Source organism: Lissotriton helveticus, chromosome 11, assembly GCF_964261635.1.
Source record: "Lissotriton helveticus chromosome 11, aLisHel1.1, whole genome shotgun sequence".
Classification (NCBI taxonomy): Eukaryota; Metazoa; Chordata; class Amphibia; order Caudata; family Salamandridae; genus Lissotriton; species Lissotriton helveticus.
In genome coordinates this window covers 321,554,121-321,568,726 of record NC_136072.1, presented here as the reverse complement: position 1 = coordinate 321,568,726, position 14,606 = coordinate 321,554,121, and the positions used below count along the sequence as shown (strand labels likewise).

The 14,606-nt window shown below is 44.7% G+C and overlaps 1 protein-coding gene across 1 annotated transcript in view; it reads right to left on the bottom strand.

Moving 5' to 3' along the window:
• Positions 1-14,606, bottom strand: part of KIF1A (kinesin family member 1A) — a 2,072,061-nt gene that overhangs the window by 153,299 nt on the left and 1,904,156 nt on the right. The window contains exon 43 of the mRNA XM_078667093.1: positions 4,009-4,130. Within this exon, the coding sequence (XP_078523219.1) occupies positions 4,009-4,130 (122 nt within the window). The remainder of the gene's footprint in view (positions 1-4,008; positions 4,131-14,606) is intronic.

Sequence of the window (14,606 nt, the reverse complement as noted above, 5' to 3'; positions counted from 1 at the left end):
TCTGGTAATCAGAGGGCTCTGTTTCATTGCAGAAACAGACAGTAGCAAAGGATATTGACCAGCGGGCCCCTAGTTCATTCAGGAACCAGAACCCCGAGACCTCTTCTTTTACAAGTGAGCTGCGTGTCCAGCACAATCAGGTATGGCAAAAAATACTGTAGTGCCTGTCAATCTCATTCTATAACGCTGAGGCATGGTTATAGTTGGCTGAAGCAGCCTGAAGAAAGGTGGCTGGCGGCCCTGAGATGCGTGTTGAGCACTGAGGAAGCATCTTTAGGGTCTGTAAAGATCGATGTTTTACCCTTTAGTAAAAAACTCAGGCGCACTGGATATACTATGGTGTTAGATATAGTTTCTGGTTGACTAGGGTATGCACCTAAACCAGGCAGACCCCACCACTCTAGTTAGGACAAGTCAGTTACACATCCAAGGGAGAGGATGTGGAGCAGCAGCCAGAGCTACCGACTCAGGAGCAGAGGTTCTGAGTTTTAATCTGGGAGTCGGCGCAACGTCCTGTGATTCTGGACAAATCACTTAATCTCCACTTGCCCATGGACAGCGCCTGGACACCCTCAGGGGTGTTAAGCTGCGCTATATAAATCTACAAACTTAACATAAACTTAACTAAAGATAACCTGTGCTCACCCTCTGGTAGATTGGTGCAGAGCAGACAGGCTTATCATCAGAGGCAATGTGCAAAGCGTTTGCGCAACATACTCCCACAGCAACACTGCAGCTTTTTGTGCGAGCTGGGAGATCGCTCTAGAAGAGCTGGTTGCGTGTCTACCATTTCTTCATCACTCAAATTCAAATCATCTGTATTCGATTCAGATGGAGAATGATAAAAGTATAAATTACAATACAATAAAATTCAATCAGAATTTAATATAGAGTGAGATAAAAACAGAAACAATTTAGCATACATCGGTTAATATCTTCATTCTGGTAATGACAGCCCTCAAGAATCTTGCTGATACCATACATATGAACAAATTTGGAAGCAGTTGTAAAAATAAATACGCTGGTCTACATCATCTAAAATTTAAGGATTATAATAAAGGCTTAATAAAAATGATCCAGAAAATGTACAGAAAAACTGTACGTGTATGGTCGATTGACTGGACATTTTATCACAAGAACAACATGTTAATTGACGCCAACAATTATTAGTGTTAGGGAAGCTAGTAAAACGGTGAAAGATATCTAGCCTAAAGCGTGTCAGAACAAACCTATGTTGGGCAAGAAAAAACACTGATTAAATATGGTTGCATCGAGAAACTGGTCAAAACCATTTGGGTTAGGCTGTACAGTGGGCTTGACCAGTTCCAACGTCAATCTCGATTTCTCTAGGGTATTTAGACATTCTCTCTTTAATGATTTCCTCGTGATATACCGCAGAGTTACAGGGTAATCATAATATTCTGGGTGGCAGATATCAGACATAAAATTCTTGATGTATTTTGGCCATGAGATTTTTTAGGTATTCTCAGAGCCGCAGCAATCCTGTAATATTGCACGATTAAAACCCATACTCACACAGCAACACTGCAGCTTTTTGTGCGAGTCGGGAGATCGCTATAAAAGGGCTGGTTGTGTGTCTACCATTTCTTCACTACTCATACTGTATGTACAACTGTTATGATCTGAATGTTCCTCTATTGTTTTGTTGATAATTCAGAACCAAAACCACCTGATTGTACGATATATGTCGTTTTATTCAAGCCTCTCAGGGAACAATGGTACTGATTCTGGTGTATGTACATGCATGTACATGTCGTGCTTTTGTATTGCTCTGTGAAAACCAATTAAAATTGGTTAAAAAAATAATGGTGTGAGAGAGAAGTTGGCCTAATGGCTAGGGCGGTAGACCTCAAATTTGGGGAACTGGGTTCGAGCCTCCTCAATGACGCTGAACATCCTGTGATTCTGGGCAAATCACTTACTCCCCATGCCTAACAACAATGAATGTGTCCTCATGTAATGCAACTGGTGCTCGTGTAAAGCACTCTGATACCCGATACCTTTGGGTCAAGTTTGCTTTATATAAAACTCAGTATGAGAAAAAATGGCAACAGAGAGGTGCATTAGCATTAGGATGGCAGCAGAGAGCACCAGTAGCATTAAGATGGCAACAGAGAGCACCAGTCGCATTAAGATGGCAGCAGAGAGGTCCACTACCATTGAGATAGCTGCTTTACTCTTGTCCTCATGTTTTCCTCTATGTGTGCGGCATTCTGCAGCACACATAGAAAAAAGAAAATACCTCTTAGGATATTTTCTTGGCAGGAAGGTACCCCTTCCTGAATAAAAACAATCCAGCATGCGATGGAGGCACCCTTGCACCATGGTGTAAGTGTGCCTGCTTTGGTGCTAGGCTGTGGAAATGGCGCCAACCTAGGGAGAAAGTACAGGAATGTGCTGTAGTGCTAAATACAGTCCATTCCTACCTTTTCACACTTTGGCATAAAGCAGCTGTAAATTAGGGCTTAAGTTCATAGTGATTGATGTAATGGGCCAGTAGTGTCCACACTGCTGGTTGTACAGCAGTTATACCGGTGCCATGTATTTTCAAATATCTTATGGGGTTAAATGCACCTTGCATAGTTCATTATAATAATAAAAATAATAAAAATGTAAAGATAACTCGGATGATTGAAGTACCCGCTGAAGAGATCTAAGTTTTGTCTATAGGCCGTTTTGACTCAGAGTAGTGTAGAGGGATGTGCCTGCTGCAAAGAACCAGTAATATGCAGATCACAGGATCCTAATGCTTCTAGCAATTTATAAGTTAAAATCCTTCTATTATAGCTCGGTGAGCTAATATCTGGCATCAAAGATCTGCATGCAAACTGTACAGGTAGGTTTAGAACGTATGTTTTACCCCCGTTTTTTGTTATCCAAGGTTTGCTAAAAAAGGGTTAGCTTGGGTACGAATAAATTCTTATTAGTAAAGCCAACCCAAACTACTTTGTTACTTTTTAAATCCCGAGTTTGTGCTTCTCCAGCACTCTTACAATATACTGTCTACCATTATGGAAGACATGCGACCTTGTAATCTCATTTGTCTTACGTAACATTTCCTATACATTGACTTACACACTTGTATGATTCATTGTCTTGTCATAATGTGTGTGTGATGTAAAGTACTCTGACAACCTACAATGGCATGCTCATCACTATAAAAGAATTACATTCATGGAGAAAGGGGTAGGGGAGAAGAGGGGCAACATTGGAGGTTGGTAGTGAAAGAATCTGTGGAAAAGGAGGTCAGAGGGGGCACCAACAAAGATTGTGGCACAGGACACCATCAGCAGTAAAGCCTCCCCGAAGGTACAAACAGAGTTGGGTTCAAAGACGCCTTTTCTTGCTGTGGAAAGAGCAAGCATTCTGAATGACAGAAGGGGCAGAAGTGTCTCTAAACAATATTGTAACAAAATTAGCAAAAACAGGATATGCATAAGAAACAGTTTCACAGTCACTTTGCTGAGCCAACAATCGCGTCCTGCAGGAGTTTGCGTTGTAAAACAGCAGAAACAGGTAGGCAAGTTAAAAGGATTGATTCTATCAGCCATGTTTCATCACCTTTGAAGTTGCGAGACCAACCTTTAGTGACTATCAAAGATGTTTTCATGTGATCAGTCAAGTTTCCTCATTATATTTCTAGCACCCAGTCACATGTCTGCCTACTAGAGATACCGAATCCTTCAAGTCTGTTGGTATGAATTCTAAGCAGATAAATCTGGCTAGCATCTATGGTACAGTAACGAGGTTTGTTTTTCAATACTCTCCTACTATTCATAAGGAAAACTTTGTAAGCACTGAGATACAAGCTTCGCTGGCTGATGCCCATTCTATGACCAGAGCCTTATTATACAAATTCCATTAGCTACGTATGAAGATGCTAAGCAGGCTGTAGTTGGTGCCACTTCTGATATGAGGTAGGTATCTTTCAGATCTCCTGCACTGCTAAATCATCTTGGTTCCCCCAGCCCTGGGTCTTTCACTCACCTGAGATCTGTGTTGTTGTAGTGGCCTTCTACCAGTGATGGGAAGGTGGAAGAGGGTGTGAGCGTTCCCGTTAGAGTGGGAAGTGAAGAGTTCCTCAGCAGACCTACTGACATCTCTGATAGCTGTAAAAATTACAAAGGGTACAAATTTTACTAAAAGAAATCCTGCTAGATTAAACTAGCAAGGTGGTGCTACTGTCAGAGGAATGGATGCATATGACACTCACAACAGATATGATGGTTCAGACAGTAAGAATTGCATTCCTTTTTTGTCAGTAGTAAACAAAAATCTGACACCTATCTGAAATTGGAAATGGGAGGAAACTCATCAGAAGGCAACAAGCAAGTATTTAAACTACTCCTGTTTCATAACCACATACAAAGAGAATCAATACCAAAATGTGAAATTTGAATCTCTCACATCTCTTTTAAAAAAAACATCTCACTTTAAAGAACAGTAACTAATGAACAAGTTACTTACCTTCATTAATGCCTTATCTAGTACAGACTATCTCAATGCAGATTCCTTACCTTAGAATTATCCCCAGACGTCTGACTGGATCTGGTAATTTTTCGAGAACAGTATCTCTGCGTGCCAGTAGGTGGAATCGCTTAGCTCCGTGTGGAGTCATCGGCGCCGGAAGTGACATTCGCAGTGCCTATATAGGCACCACTCCAATGTGCTGACCTCAATTTCATTTCACGACTTTCCATGCTAGGAACACAGAGCCACATAAAATACTGGAAAACTAGGGCCCAGGTGGGCCAATAAGGAATCTGCAGCTAGCTAGAGAGTCTACCGGTTAAGGCATTAGCAAAAGTAACTTGTTCATCTGATAGAGACTTATAGTTGCATATTCCTTACATTAGAAAAGATACCCAAGCAATACCTCTCCAGCGGTGCATCTGTGGAACAAATTCACACTAGAAAGTCCTGTAGGACCGAAAGGGCAAAATGCCCATCGCAACGGACCTGACTGTCCAGGCAGTATTGTTTGGTGAACGTGTACAGGGAAGCCCACGTTTCTGCCTGGCATATGTTCAGGACCAGAACTCTGCATGCTGACGCAGTGGTCGCTGCCTTAGCTCTGGTGGAATGAGCACGCAAATGGGGTATCTTCTTGGCCAATGTGTAGCAGATTTTAATGCAGAGTGCGATCCATCAGTGATGGTACATTTCTGCACCGCCTTCTTCTTCGTGGCTCTGTCATACCCCGCAAAGTGTTGATCACCGACCTGGAAATCTTTTGTGTGGGCAAAGTAAAAAGAAGGAGCTTTTTTGGGGTCCAGACAATGGTGTCACTCATCTTCTTTAGAGGGATGCAGTGGAGTATAAGAGGTAGGCTGGGTGATGGACTGGCATATATGAAAGGGAGTGATAACTTTCAGCAGAAAGGAAGCTCTAATGCGAAGAACCAGCTTGTCTGGGAAGATGGTTAGGTACGGAGACTTAGATGGCAAGACCTGGTGCTCACTGACCCTCCAGGCAGATATTATCCCCACTAGGAAGGCCGTCTTGATGGTAAGGAGCCTAGGAGGGAAGTTATTAGTGGCGCAAAGGGAGTGCACATCAGAAATGTAAGTAGGAGATTGAGATCCCACTGAGGCGTGATTAAGAGTGAAGGTGGAAACACATGTTGGAGACCTTTTAAAAACCTATTTACAACAGAGGATTTGAGGAGGGACGGTTGATCTGTTAACCACAGAAAGGCTATGATAGCAGAAAGATAGTCCTATGAGTTGCTCAAAGCAGAGCCCTGCTGGGCAAGAGAAAGAATAAATAGAATGATAAGACAAAGAGGAGCATTAAAAGGGTCAACTTGCTTTTCTACACACCATGCCACAAACTTGTCCCAGTGGCAGCTGTATACCGTCTTGGTGGAGGGACGCCTGGCTGCCAATATAACATTGCAGACTTCGGGTGGAAGGTAAAAAGCTGTCAACTTTTTCCGCTTAATCTCCACGCATGAAGGCGGAGCGTTTACAGGTTTGGGTGGAGAACCCTCCCCTACTGCTGCAACAGAAGATCCTCTCAAAGGGGCAGCTTGATTGGGGATCGATGGCCATGCTTAACAGCTCAGGATAGCAAACTATCCGAGGCAAGTCCAGAGCCACAAGAATGACTTGGGCCCAGTCATTCCTGATCTTCTTGAGAACTCGGGGCTGGAGTGGTATTGGCGGAACGGCGTACAGGAGCACTGAGGTCCACTTAAGACAAAGATAGTCTATGAGCAAGAGCTGCTTTAGAAACTCCAGCACACGGAATAGCTGATATTGTGCGTTCTCGGAAGTGGCACACAGATCTAACCAAGACTCTCCCCACTGCTAAAAGAGACCCTGCACCACCCCCAGATGGAGACATGATTTGGGATCCGCTAGGCATCATCAGCTTAGCTCGTCTGTCCTGCTGTTCAGAAAGCCTGCCAGGTGTTGAACCACCAGGGATATGCCCTGACATTTCAGCTATGACCAGATGCTCAGGGCCTCTGAGAAAGGTTACCCAACCAGACCCCACACCACATGGCGGTAGTGTTGTCTGTACCTGACTTCCCTTGATGGGGGTAGAAAGACTTTCAATGCCAGCAGGATTGCCCTGAGGTCTATTAGGTTGTATGGAGTCTAGATTTCGCCGGAGACAAGAGGCTTCTGATCAGCTCTTCCAGATGGCTGCCCCCTCCCAGGAGTGCTGCATCTGTCAACATTGTCTGGCTTGGTTGGGGAAGGGAGGGGGTCTGCCGCTGACCCAATCCCAGTTCGTTATCCACCACTGCAGATCTTTTGCAGTAAACCATGTTGGAGAAATTCCCCTGAGGCTACCCCCACTGCAGAGCCCAGATATGCCAGCAGGAATGTGGCTGAATCAGGATGCAGGGGCCCATTGAGTTCCAGCAGCCTTAGAGTCAGTCTCACCGAAACCCATGTGCTTTGTGCCATAGGCTGAAACATCGGTATTATAGCCTGAATATCCTGAACTCGCTGCACCGAGTCCAGAACAGCTGCAATTGATGGGAGTGTCTGAGAGGGAGGCAAGTGTGACTTCTGCATGGTGACAGTAAACCCCAGTGAGTGCAGGAGGTCCACCGAAGTCTGGAGGTGGGAGACGACTGTCTGGGGCAATCCTGCCTTTAAAAGCCAGTCGTGGAGATAGGGAAAGACTGGTACCACTGATCTGAGCAGAACAGCTGCAACCACCTTCATCATTGGGGAACACCTAAGGGGTTCTGGTAGGGCCAAAAGGGAGACCAGTGAACTGAGAGTACTTGTGGCCCATCGTGAACCGCAGGTAAAACTTGTGGGCAGGCAGGATGGGAATGTGGAAATACACGCCCTGCAAGGCTAGAGCTACCATCTAATGTCCCAGGCCCAGGGTAGACAGTAGTGGAGCGTGCGGGGCATTTGGAATTTCTCCTTTTTTAGGAAAAAATTGAGGGTGCAGGTCTAGTATAATACGAAGGCATCCATCCTTTTCGGGCACCAGAACATAGCAGGAATAACAACCACAACCTATTTCTGGTGTCAGCACTCCCTTTATGGTACCCTTGGGCAAGTGAGCCACCGCTTCCTGGCGGAGTAAGGAGAGGTGATCCTCCATCAGCCTGTTGCAAGTGGTTGTCTTGGGTGGAGGGGTATACACGTAGGGGAGGGAGTAGCCCCTTTGGGTAGTTTAGAGTAACAAGAGGTCTGATGTTATTGATCTCCAGTGGTGCAGGTGATGGTGTATCCTGACTCCCACTGGTTGCCCATGATGGTTGTTGGGTGAACCAAATAGGTGTTGTGGTTGCAGCTACCAGGAGGTGGACTGGCCCGACCTCTGGCTGCCCAATCCATGAGTTCTTGGGGTACCATGCCCTCTGCCACATAGAGGCTGGGAAGATTGCATGCAGTGGTGGCTGGGCGGGTAAGGGTGCAGCCAGAACCCCCTTCCATGGCCACAATAGGAGCAAAAGGCTGACTGGGGTTGGCGAGGGGCCATGGAAAGACACAAGGACCTGGACATAGCACTACTATCCTTGAACAGCTTCAGCACTGAGTATGTCTTGTCTCCAAAGAGATGGGCACCATCAAAGGGCATGTCAATAAGCAAGGCTTGGACACCCCCTGAAAAGCCGATCATTCTCAGTAAGGCCATGGAAGAAGAAACCACTCTGCCTAGCGAGCCAGTCATAGCCAGCACATATCTAATCACAAACTTGGCTGCATCTTTCCCATCTGCAATAGCATGGGAGAGTATGGCCCAAGCCTTTTCTGGCACCATGTGCAGTGCATAGGAGTAACAGCCCAATAGGCACACTGTTCACGGACAGCAGTGCCAGGCTGGTGGAAGGAAACATTTTCTTGCTAAAATGGTATCCAGCCTCCCAGATTCCCTATTAGGACCGGACAGGGAATCCAAAGCAGCCCTGGCAATGTTGACGGATCAGCACCCCTGCTGCTTCCGTTATTGGGGACTGATATAGCAGCACAGCTGCAAAAGAGGCCTTCAGTAATAAAAACAGCCCCCACCACTGCAAATTCAGTCAAAACCATTCCAGCCTCCCGAGGAAATGCCCTAGGACTGCTACGGCTAGTCCTGCCCTGTTACCTATCCAGTGGAGTGGTAGGGAATGTGCCTGGGTTTACACAGGGAATGGAGGCTTTGATCACCAAGCTTTCTGGAGTAGGGTTGTGCGTGAGGAAATTGGGGTCCCCTGTTGCGGGGCGATGGCAGCGGCCAATTTTCCTGTTCACATGAGGCCCTGTACTGGGACAGGGACTGTACCAGGTCCCAAGTCACAAGCAGGACATCCATAAGGGCTTCATTGAAAGGGAGAAGCAGTTCTTATGCGGTCACCCCCGGCTTAAGCACCTCTGTCGAAATGCTAGTTTTTACGCCACTGAGGGCCGGCAAGCGTCAAGGACTACAGCCGCCCTTCTCACCACCATAGCAAAAGAAGCTCCCTCTTCCGTAACCACTTCAGGAAGAGAGACCATGCCAGTATCTGGTTCAGGTGTCCAGTCCACTGGCATCCACCGAGCCCTCACACCAGTCCATGTTAGGGTCTAGGGGGTGGTACTCTTCGTGGTCCAGTAACCCCTCCCAATATTCTTCAAGTCCAATTCTGTAGGAATATGGCTGAGGCTCTGGCCTTGAGGGTAAGGACGACGCCCCTCCGGCTCCCTGTTGGAGTCAGGGATAATAATGGGACGGTGCAGTCAACATCGGGATCAGCATTGAGGAAGGTCGTGGTGGTATGACCCGTGCCAGTTCGAATCCATCATTGGATCCAAGGGGCCCGAATGGTGCAGGGGGAGGACTTGTCTGCCAGAAATCAGTAGGGGCGCCTCCCAAACCAACAGAATCCAAAAGGAGCACCAGCAGTGCTGAGCCACCCAAATATGAGATGCATGGCCTCATAAATAAGCAGAGTTGGGAGGAGGTCGCTTTGGCTCCTAGAAACTCGGGGAGGCTTGCAGCCGGCCCCGGAGCTGGTTTAACTGTGGAGCCAGTCCTTGAATGACGATACTCTCTTGTCCCATCGGATGACTTTGATGGATGGGGTGAAATTTATGACCTACCCGACTTTGTACTTGTTTTCTTTTTGCGGGACTTACCCGAACATCTGGCCAACTTTGACGCAGATCGATGACTCCACGAGCGATCTCGAAGTAGCATCACGTGTCAAGCTGCAAGAAGCTTGAGAGTCCGCTCCTCCAAGGCTATAGGGTGCATGGCACATTAGTCGATGTAGATCTCCGTGTCGTGGTAGCACTCAAGGCACCAGAGGCAAACAAGATGCAGGTCTGTCACCTACTTCTGTTGGTGACAGCTGCAGCAGGGCATGGAGCCAACTTTCCTAGTGGAAATCCCTGCAACACTAGGAGAAGATCTAAAAAAGAATTTGACAAGAAGTTGAAAAAAGGTCAGTCAAAATATAACTGGTAGTAGCTCTCTACGAATCTGCGCTTACTGATGCGGAAAGAAAAGAACTGACATAAGCTCACAGAGGTTGCACCTATATGGGCACCGCCACGTCATTTCCAGTGGGGACGACACCATGCAGAGCCGAACAATGTCACCTACCAGTGCCCAGGGGCACTGCTCAATAAAAAATTCTGGCTCCAGTCTGATGCCTGGGGATTTTTTCAAGGTAAGGAATCTGCAGCTAGAAGTCTCTATAAGATAATATTCAGTTCAACGTTCATGGAAATAGCAAGAAAAACAAACTTCTGCACTTTTAGCTGTATCATAACGTCATTAAAACAGGTTTTATTTCAACGTACAAAATTAGCTTAAACTAACCCATGTAAATGCAATTTGTGTTTCTCCAGTACATATGTCTCATTTGGATTTCTCACTATAAAAGGTAAATGGAGGAAATATGTTTTCACTTATTTACATTCAAAATGCAAGTGATGGACATAAAATAAAATACTAGGGGCCAGATGTAGGTAATTCCTATTTACCAACTCTTAAATACCGAATCATACCGATTCGGTATTTAATATTTAAGAGTAGGTAAATAGGAAGGAGGCATATGTAGGTAAATCTCATTTCTAATTTACCGATTCTGTAACAGTCGGTATTTACCGATTCTGTAAATACCGAATCGGTATTTCACATTGATTCCTATGGGCCTTGAAGCCCATAGGAATCAATGTGAAATACCGATTCGGTATTTACAGAATCGGTAAATACCGAATCCTGCAAGAGTGCAGGGGGTGTCACTTTGACACCCTCTAGCACCCCAAGTACAGGCTTGTGTGACATGTGGCACACATACATGCCCTAAGGGCATGTCTGTGTTTCACATTGCACAGGTGTGCATGCACAGATGTGCATGCACACCTGAATTCGGGATTTTACCACCCAATAGGATTAGGTGGTAAAATACCGACTCTTAAGGGCCTGTGGCACTCTTAGGAGTGTGAGCTACATATGGATTTACAGAATCGGTATGTTTACCGATTCGGTAAAATACCGAAGTGGTAAATTTACCGAATCGGTAAATATACCGATTCTGTAAATAACTACCCACCTACATCTCAAAAGCCAAATACCGGTATTTGGCTACCTACATCTGGCCCTAGATAATCAACTAGCAAAATTACAGTTAGTCAAGGACAAATGCACTAGTGTAGTAGTATGCTTAGTTAATAAAAGATCTTAAGCTAAAAAGGCTCCAGGACTGGGCAAGTTACAAACAAATGTTCCCCTTACAGCATTTTTAATTAGTATTTTGAGCATCTCTCTGATTTATTACTTCACTTAGCTATTTTAGATGGTGTGAACTATATTATTATATAGCAAATATTCTTGAGCTTTCAGTTTCCAGGGTGTGATCAGGAAGTGCGTGTACAGTTCTTCGTTTCTAGAGTAGATCGATGTTGCGAGCCAGTGTGACCATCTACGTGTCTACTGTCATTGGATTTGGCATTCACTAGACATGAGTAAAAGTAAAGGATAGATGAAACTGTCACGTTCAAAATAAGATCTGTGAAAGGATACTCCTAAATAAATGTTGAGATTAGTGTGACGACTTCAAAATAACTTGCAAATGCAAGATATTTAAAAAACAGTGTGAATGTATAATAAATTCTCTTTGGTTCTGATAGCATCCTTTGAAACAATGAACAAAAGCTCATAATCTGCACTCTCCAACTAACCCTTCAGGATACCCAATCCGATACTTGGATCCTCATCCAGCAATTGCATAGATAAAAGGGACTGCATGGTCTCTGCACAACTTGTGTTGGAGGTGCCTCCTGGGTATTAATCCATGCTGCACACTGGAGGCTAACATGCTCATCACAGGGGCAATCATAATCTCAAAACTCTCTTTTGAGTCTGCATTTAAAAGCAATGTTTGTCTGTAAGATTTGCAGTCAAAAAGATCTTCATCCTTTTTCAGAAAAACAGCTTCTGACGCTTGGGACCGAGAGCGAGATATATGATTAGGCCATATAATGTCCTAAAGGAACACAAAATATAATGGTGTCGTCTTTTCTATTAATATTTTACATAGTACAGCAGCAGCCTATCGTACATGCTATTTTACCCTGTGCCAAATTTTTAACCCTCATTTTAACATCTCCCAATAATGGGTTAAAGTTGATAGGTATGTTGCCTTAAGAAATTCCGCCACTGGAAATTATACGGTCTCACTTAGAATATCACAGCTTTCTGCAATATTCTGCTACCATCATAAATCATTTGGGAAAGTTTCGTCTTTAATTGCCCATAGCTTCAATAAGCGATGCTGAAATGTACACCTAGAAGAAATGAAAGGCATTCCTACAACATCTTATTTCAATATAACTGCAGAGTGCTCAGATTGAATCATGTGACAAATAAATGAGTGCAATCAGAAAAGTCAATGTGCAAATGATGATGATCATTGATTAAATAAAATGTAAAATCCTGGGTCAATACATTATATTGGCACTAAACATTTATTAGTACAACGAGCTGTACCCGGCCACGCGTTGCTGTGGCTCAGTCTGGTTAAGTAGAAGAGAAAGAAAAGAGTAAGGGCACGTTTCTAATATTTTTAATTTCACAATGCTTGTGGGTATACAATATGTTTTTGTGACTATTGTCTTCTGTATGCATCCCTTGTAGTTGTTGCGCAGCAAGCAAATCGATAGGGTCTGTTCGGCCTTTCGATTAACACCTTAGGAGCTTGTAAATAAACCTCCCCAGTGCTGCGCTGTCCATTATCCAGTGCTGAACTGGACGTCCAGCGGTCGCACGCAGCACTGGGGAGGTAGTGACCGTGACGACCGTTGGCCGACGGCAGCACTTAAAGGGTTAAAAACACGCTCGCATTGTACAATATTCTCTATCAATTCTATAATGCTAGCCCCAAACCTTCCTATGTGTTCAGAATAATCATGTTTTTTATATAAATGGCCCTCATAAATTAATACAGGGCCATTCAAACATGTTGATTCCAAAGTCAAATTGATAGGAAATCCTTGGGTCACTGTAATTAGCAGCATAGAGTGAACATAATTTGAAACAATGGTGGGGCGTGGCTTGGGCTTGCAAAATAGCAGCAACAAAACTTTAGCGCTCCCAATCCATACCCGGAATCTGAGGATATGTGTTACACTGTTTGCTCGACAGTCAGTTGCCATTGACCAGAGGAATCAGTAGGTCTTAGATGGTGCCTGCAGGGCTGAATATCAGCAGCTCTCATTGGCAGAGCTGGCATTGTGTGGGGCCTGGTCGTGGCTGCACGGTGGGTGGCCCCTGTGGCATAGGAGTGAGAATCAGAAGAGTAGAGCCCCTTTCCTCTGGTTTTTTTTTACTTCCCAAGCACACAGCTTCAAGATTCCAACATTCTGGCTGGCATCTCTAATACGAGAAGCAGTGGCCTTTCTGCAAAGAGCAAGATGGTAATCACAGACCCAAGAATTAGCTAAGTTAACAGATCTGTACGAGGTGCCACAGGAAAATAAGTTACTTACCTTCGGTAACACCTTATTTGGTAGAGACAGGATCTAGCCGCGGATTCCTAACCTTTGAATTATCCCAGGCGCCAGACTGGATCCGTATCTTTTTTTACCACTGTGCGTCTTTCATCAGATGTGATGTCGACAGAATCCATATAAGCCCTTCCCTGATGCGATTACATCAGTTTCTTTCTGCACTAAAACTCAGAGCTACTTATAGAAACTGCTAGGAAATAGTGTGCCCAAATTTCCAAATTTATTTTCTTTTTGTAAAATGCTTGCAATATTATTTCGTTTTTTTTTGTTTGAAACTGAAAGGTACATTAATACCAGTGGGGATCTAATAAAGTAAAGGACAACCCAGTAGCAGAGTGGGGAGGAGGGCTGGTCGGTAAGGAATCTGCGGCTTGATCCTTTCTCCAGCAGATAAGGCGTCACCAAAGGCAAGTAACGTATTCATCTGATAGAGACATCTAGCAGCAGATTCCTTACCTCTGAATTTGCTGACCAATACCATCCCCAGAGAAGGGTCTGCGAACTGGTCCACAAAAGATCCCAGAGTAAGACTTGCCAGTCTTTATAAGAGAGGAAGCGATCGAGAGAAAGAAAGAGGGAGAGAGACAGAGAGAGACAGACAGAGACCGGCTGTCAGAAGGGTAGGTGCGGCAGAAGACGCCCCACCAAAAATATTGCAGAACACATAGGAAAAGACAACTTTGGCAGAAGAATAAAGAATGGTCAGAAGAACACTTCAGATAATTACAACACCGTAGAGCATCCCCATTGGTAATAGGACCATTATGCATAAAGCATCACCCAAGCCGTAAGAAAGCATGGCAAACAACAAAAACGAAGGTCATAGGCCATGGGAAACACTCCAAGAGACAAACAAGCCCTCTGGGACCACACAACAGAGAATCATGAAAGAGGAAGGTTTGCGATTGCAAAGAAACGAACAAGTGAAGGCCCTGTGGGACACGAGGAAGAATGCAGCAATGTAAGCAAAAAACACTCACCCTCCAACATTGGTAGCATAACATGACTACCCATAGAGATACCGATGATGATTTATGAGTACAGACAACAGAATAATATGTATGGAAATATGTGGGTGTGTCTCGCTGTACACAACCTCTTAAAATCTATACAAGTTACTCCAGGCGG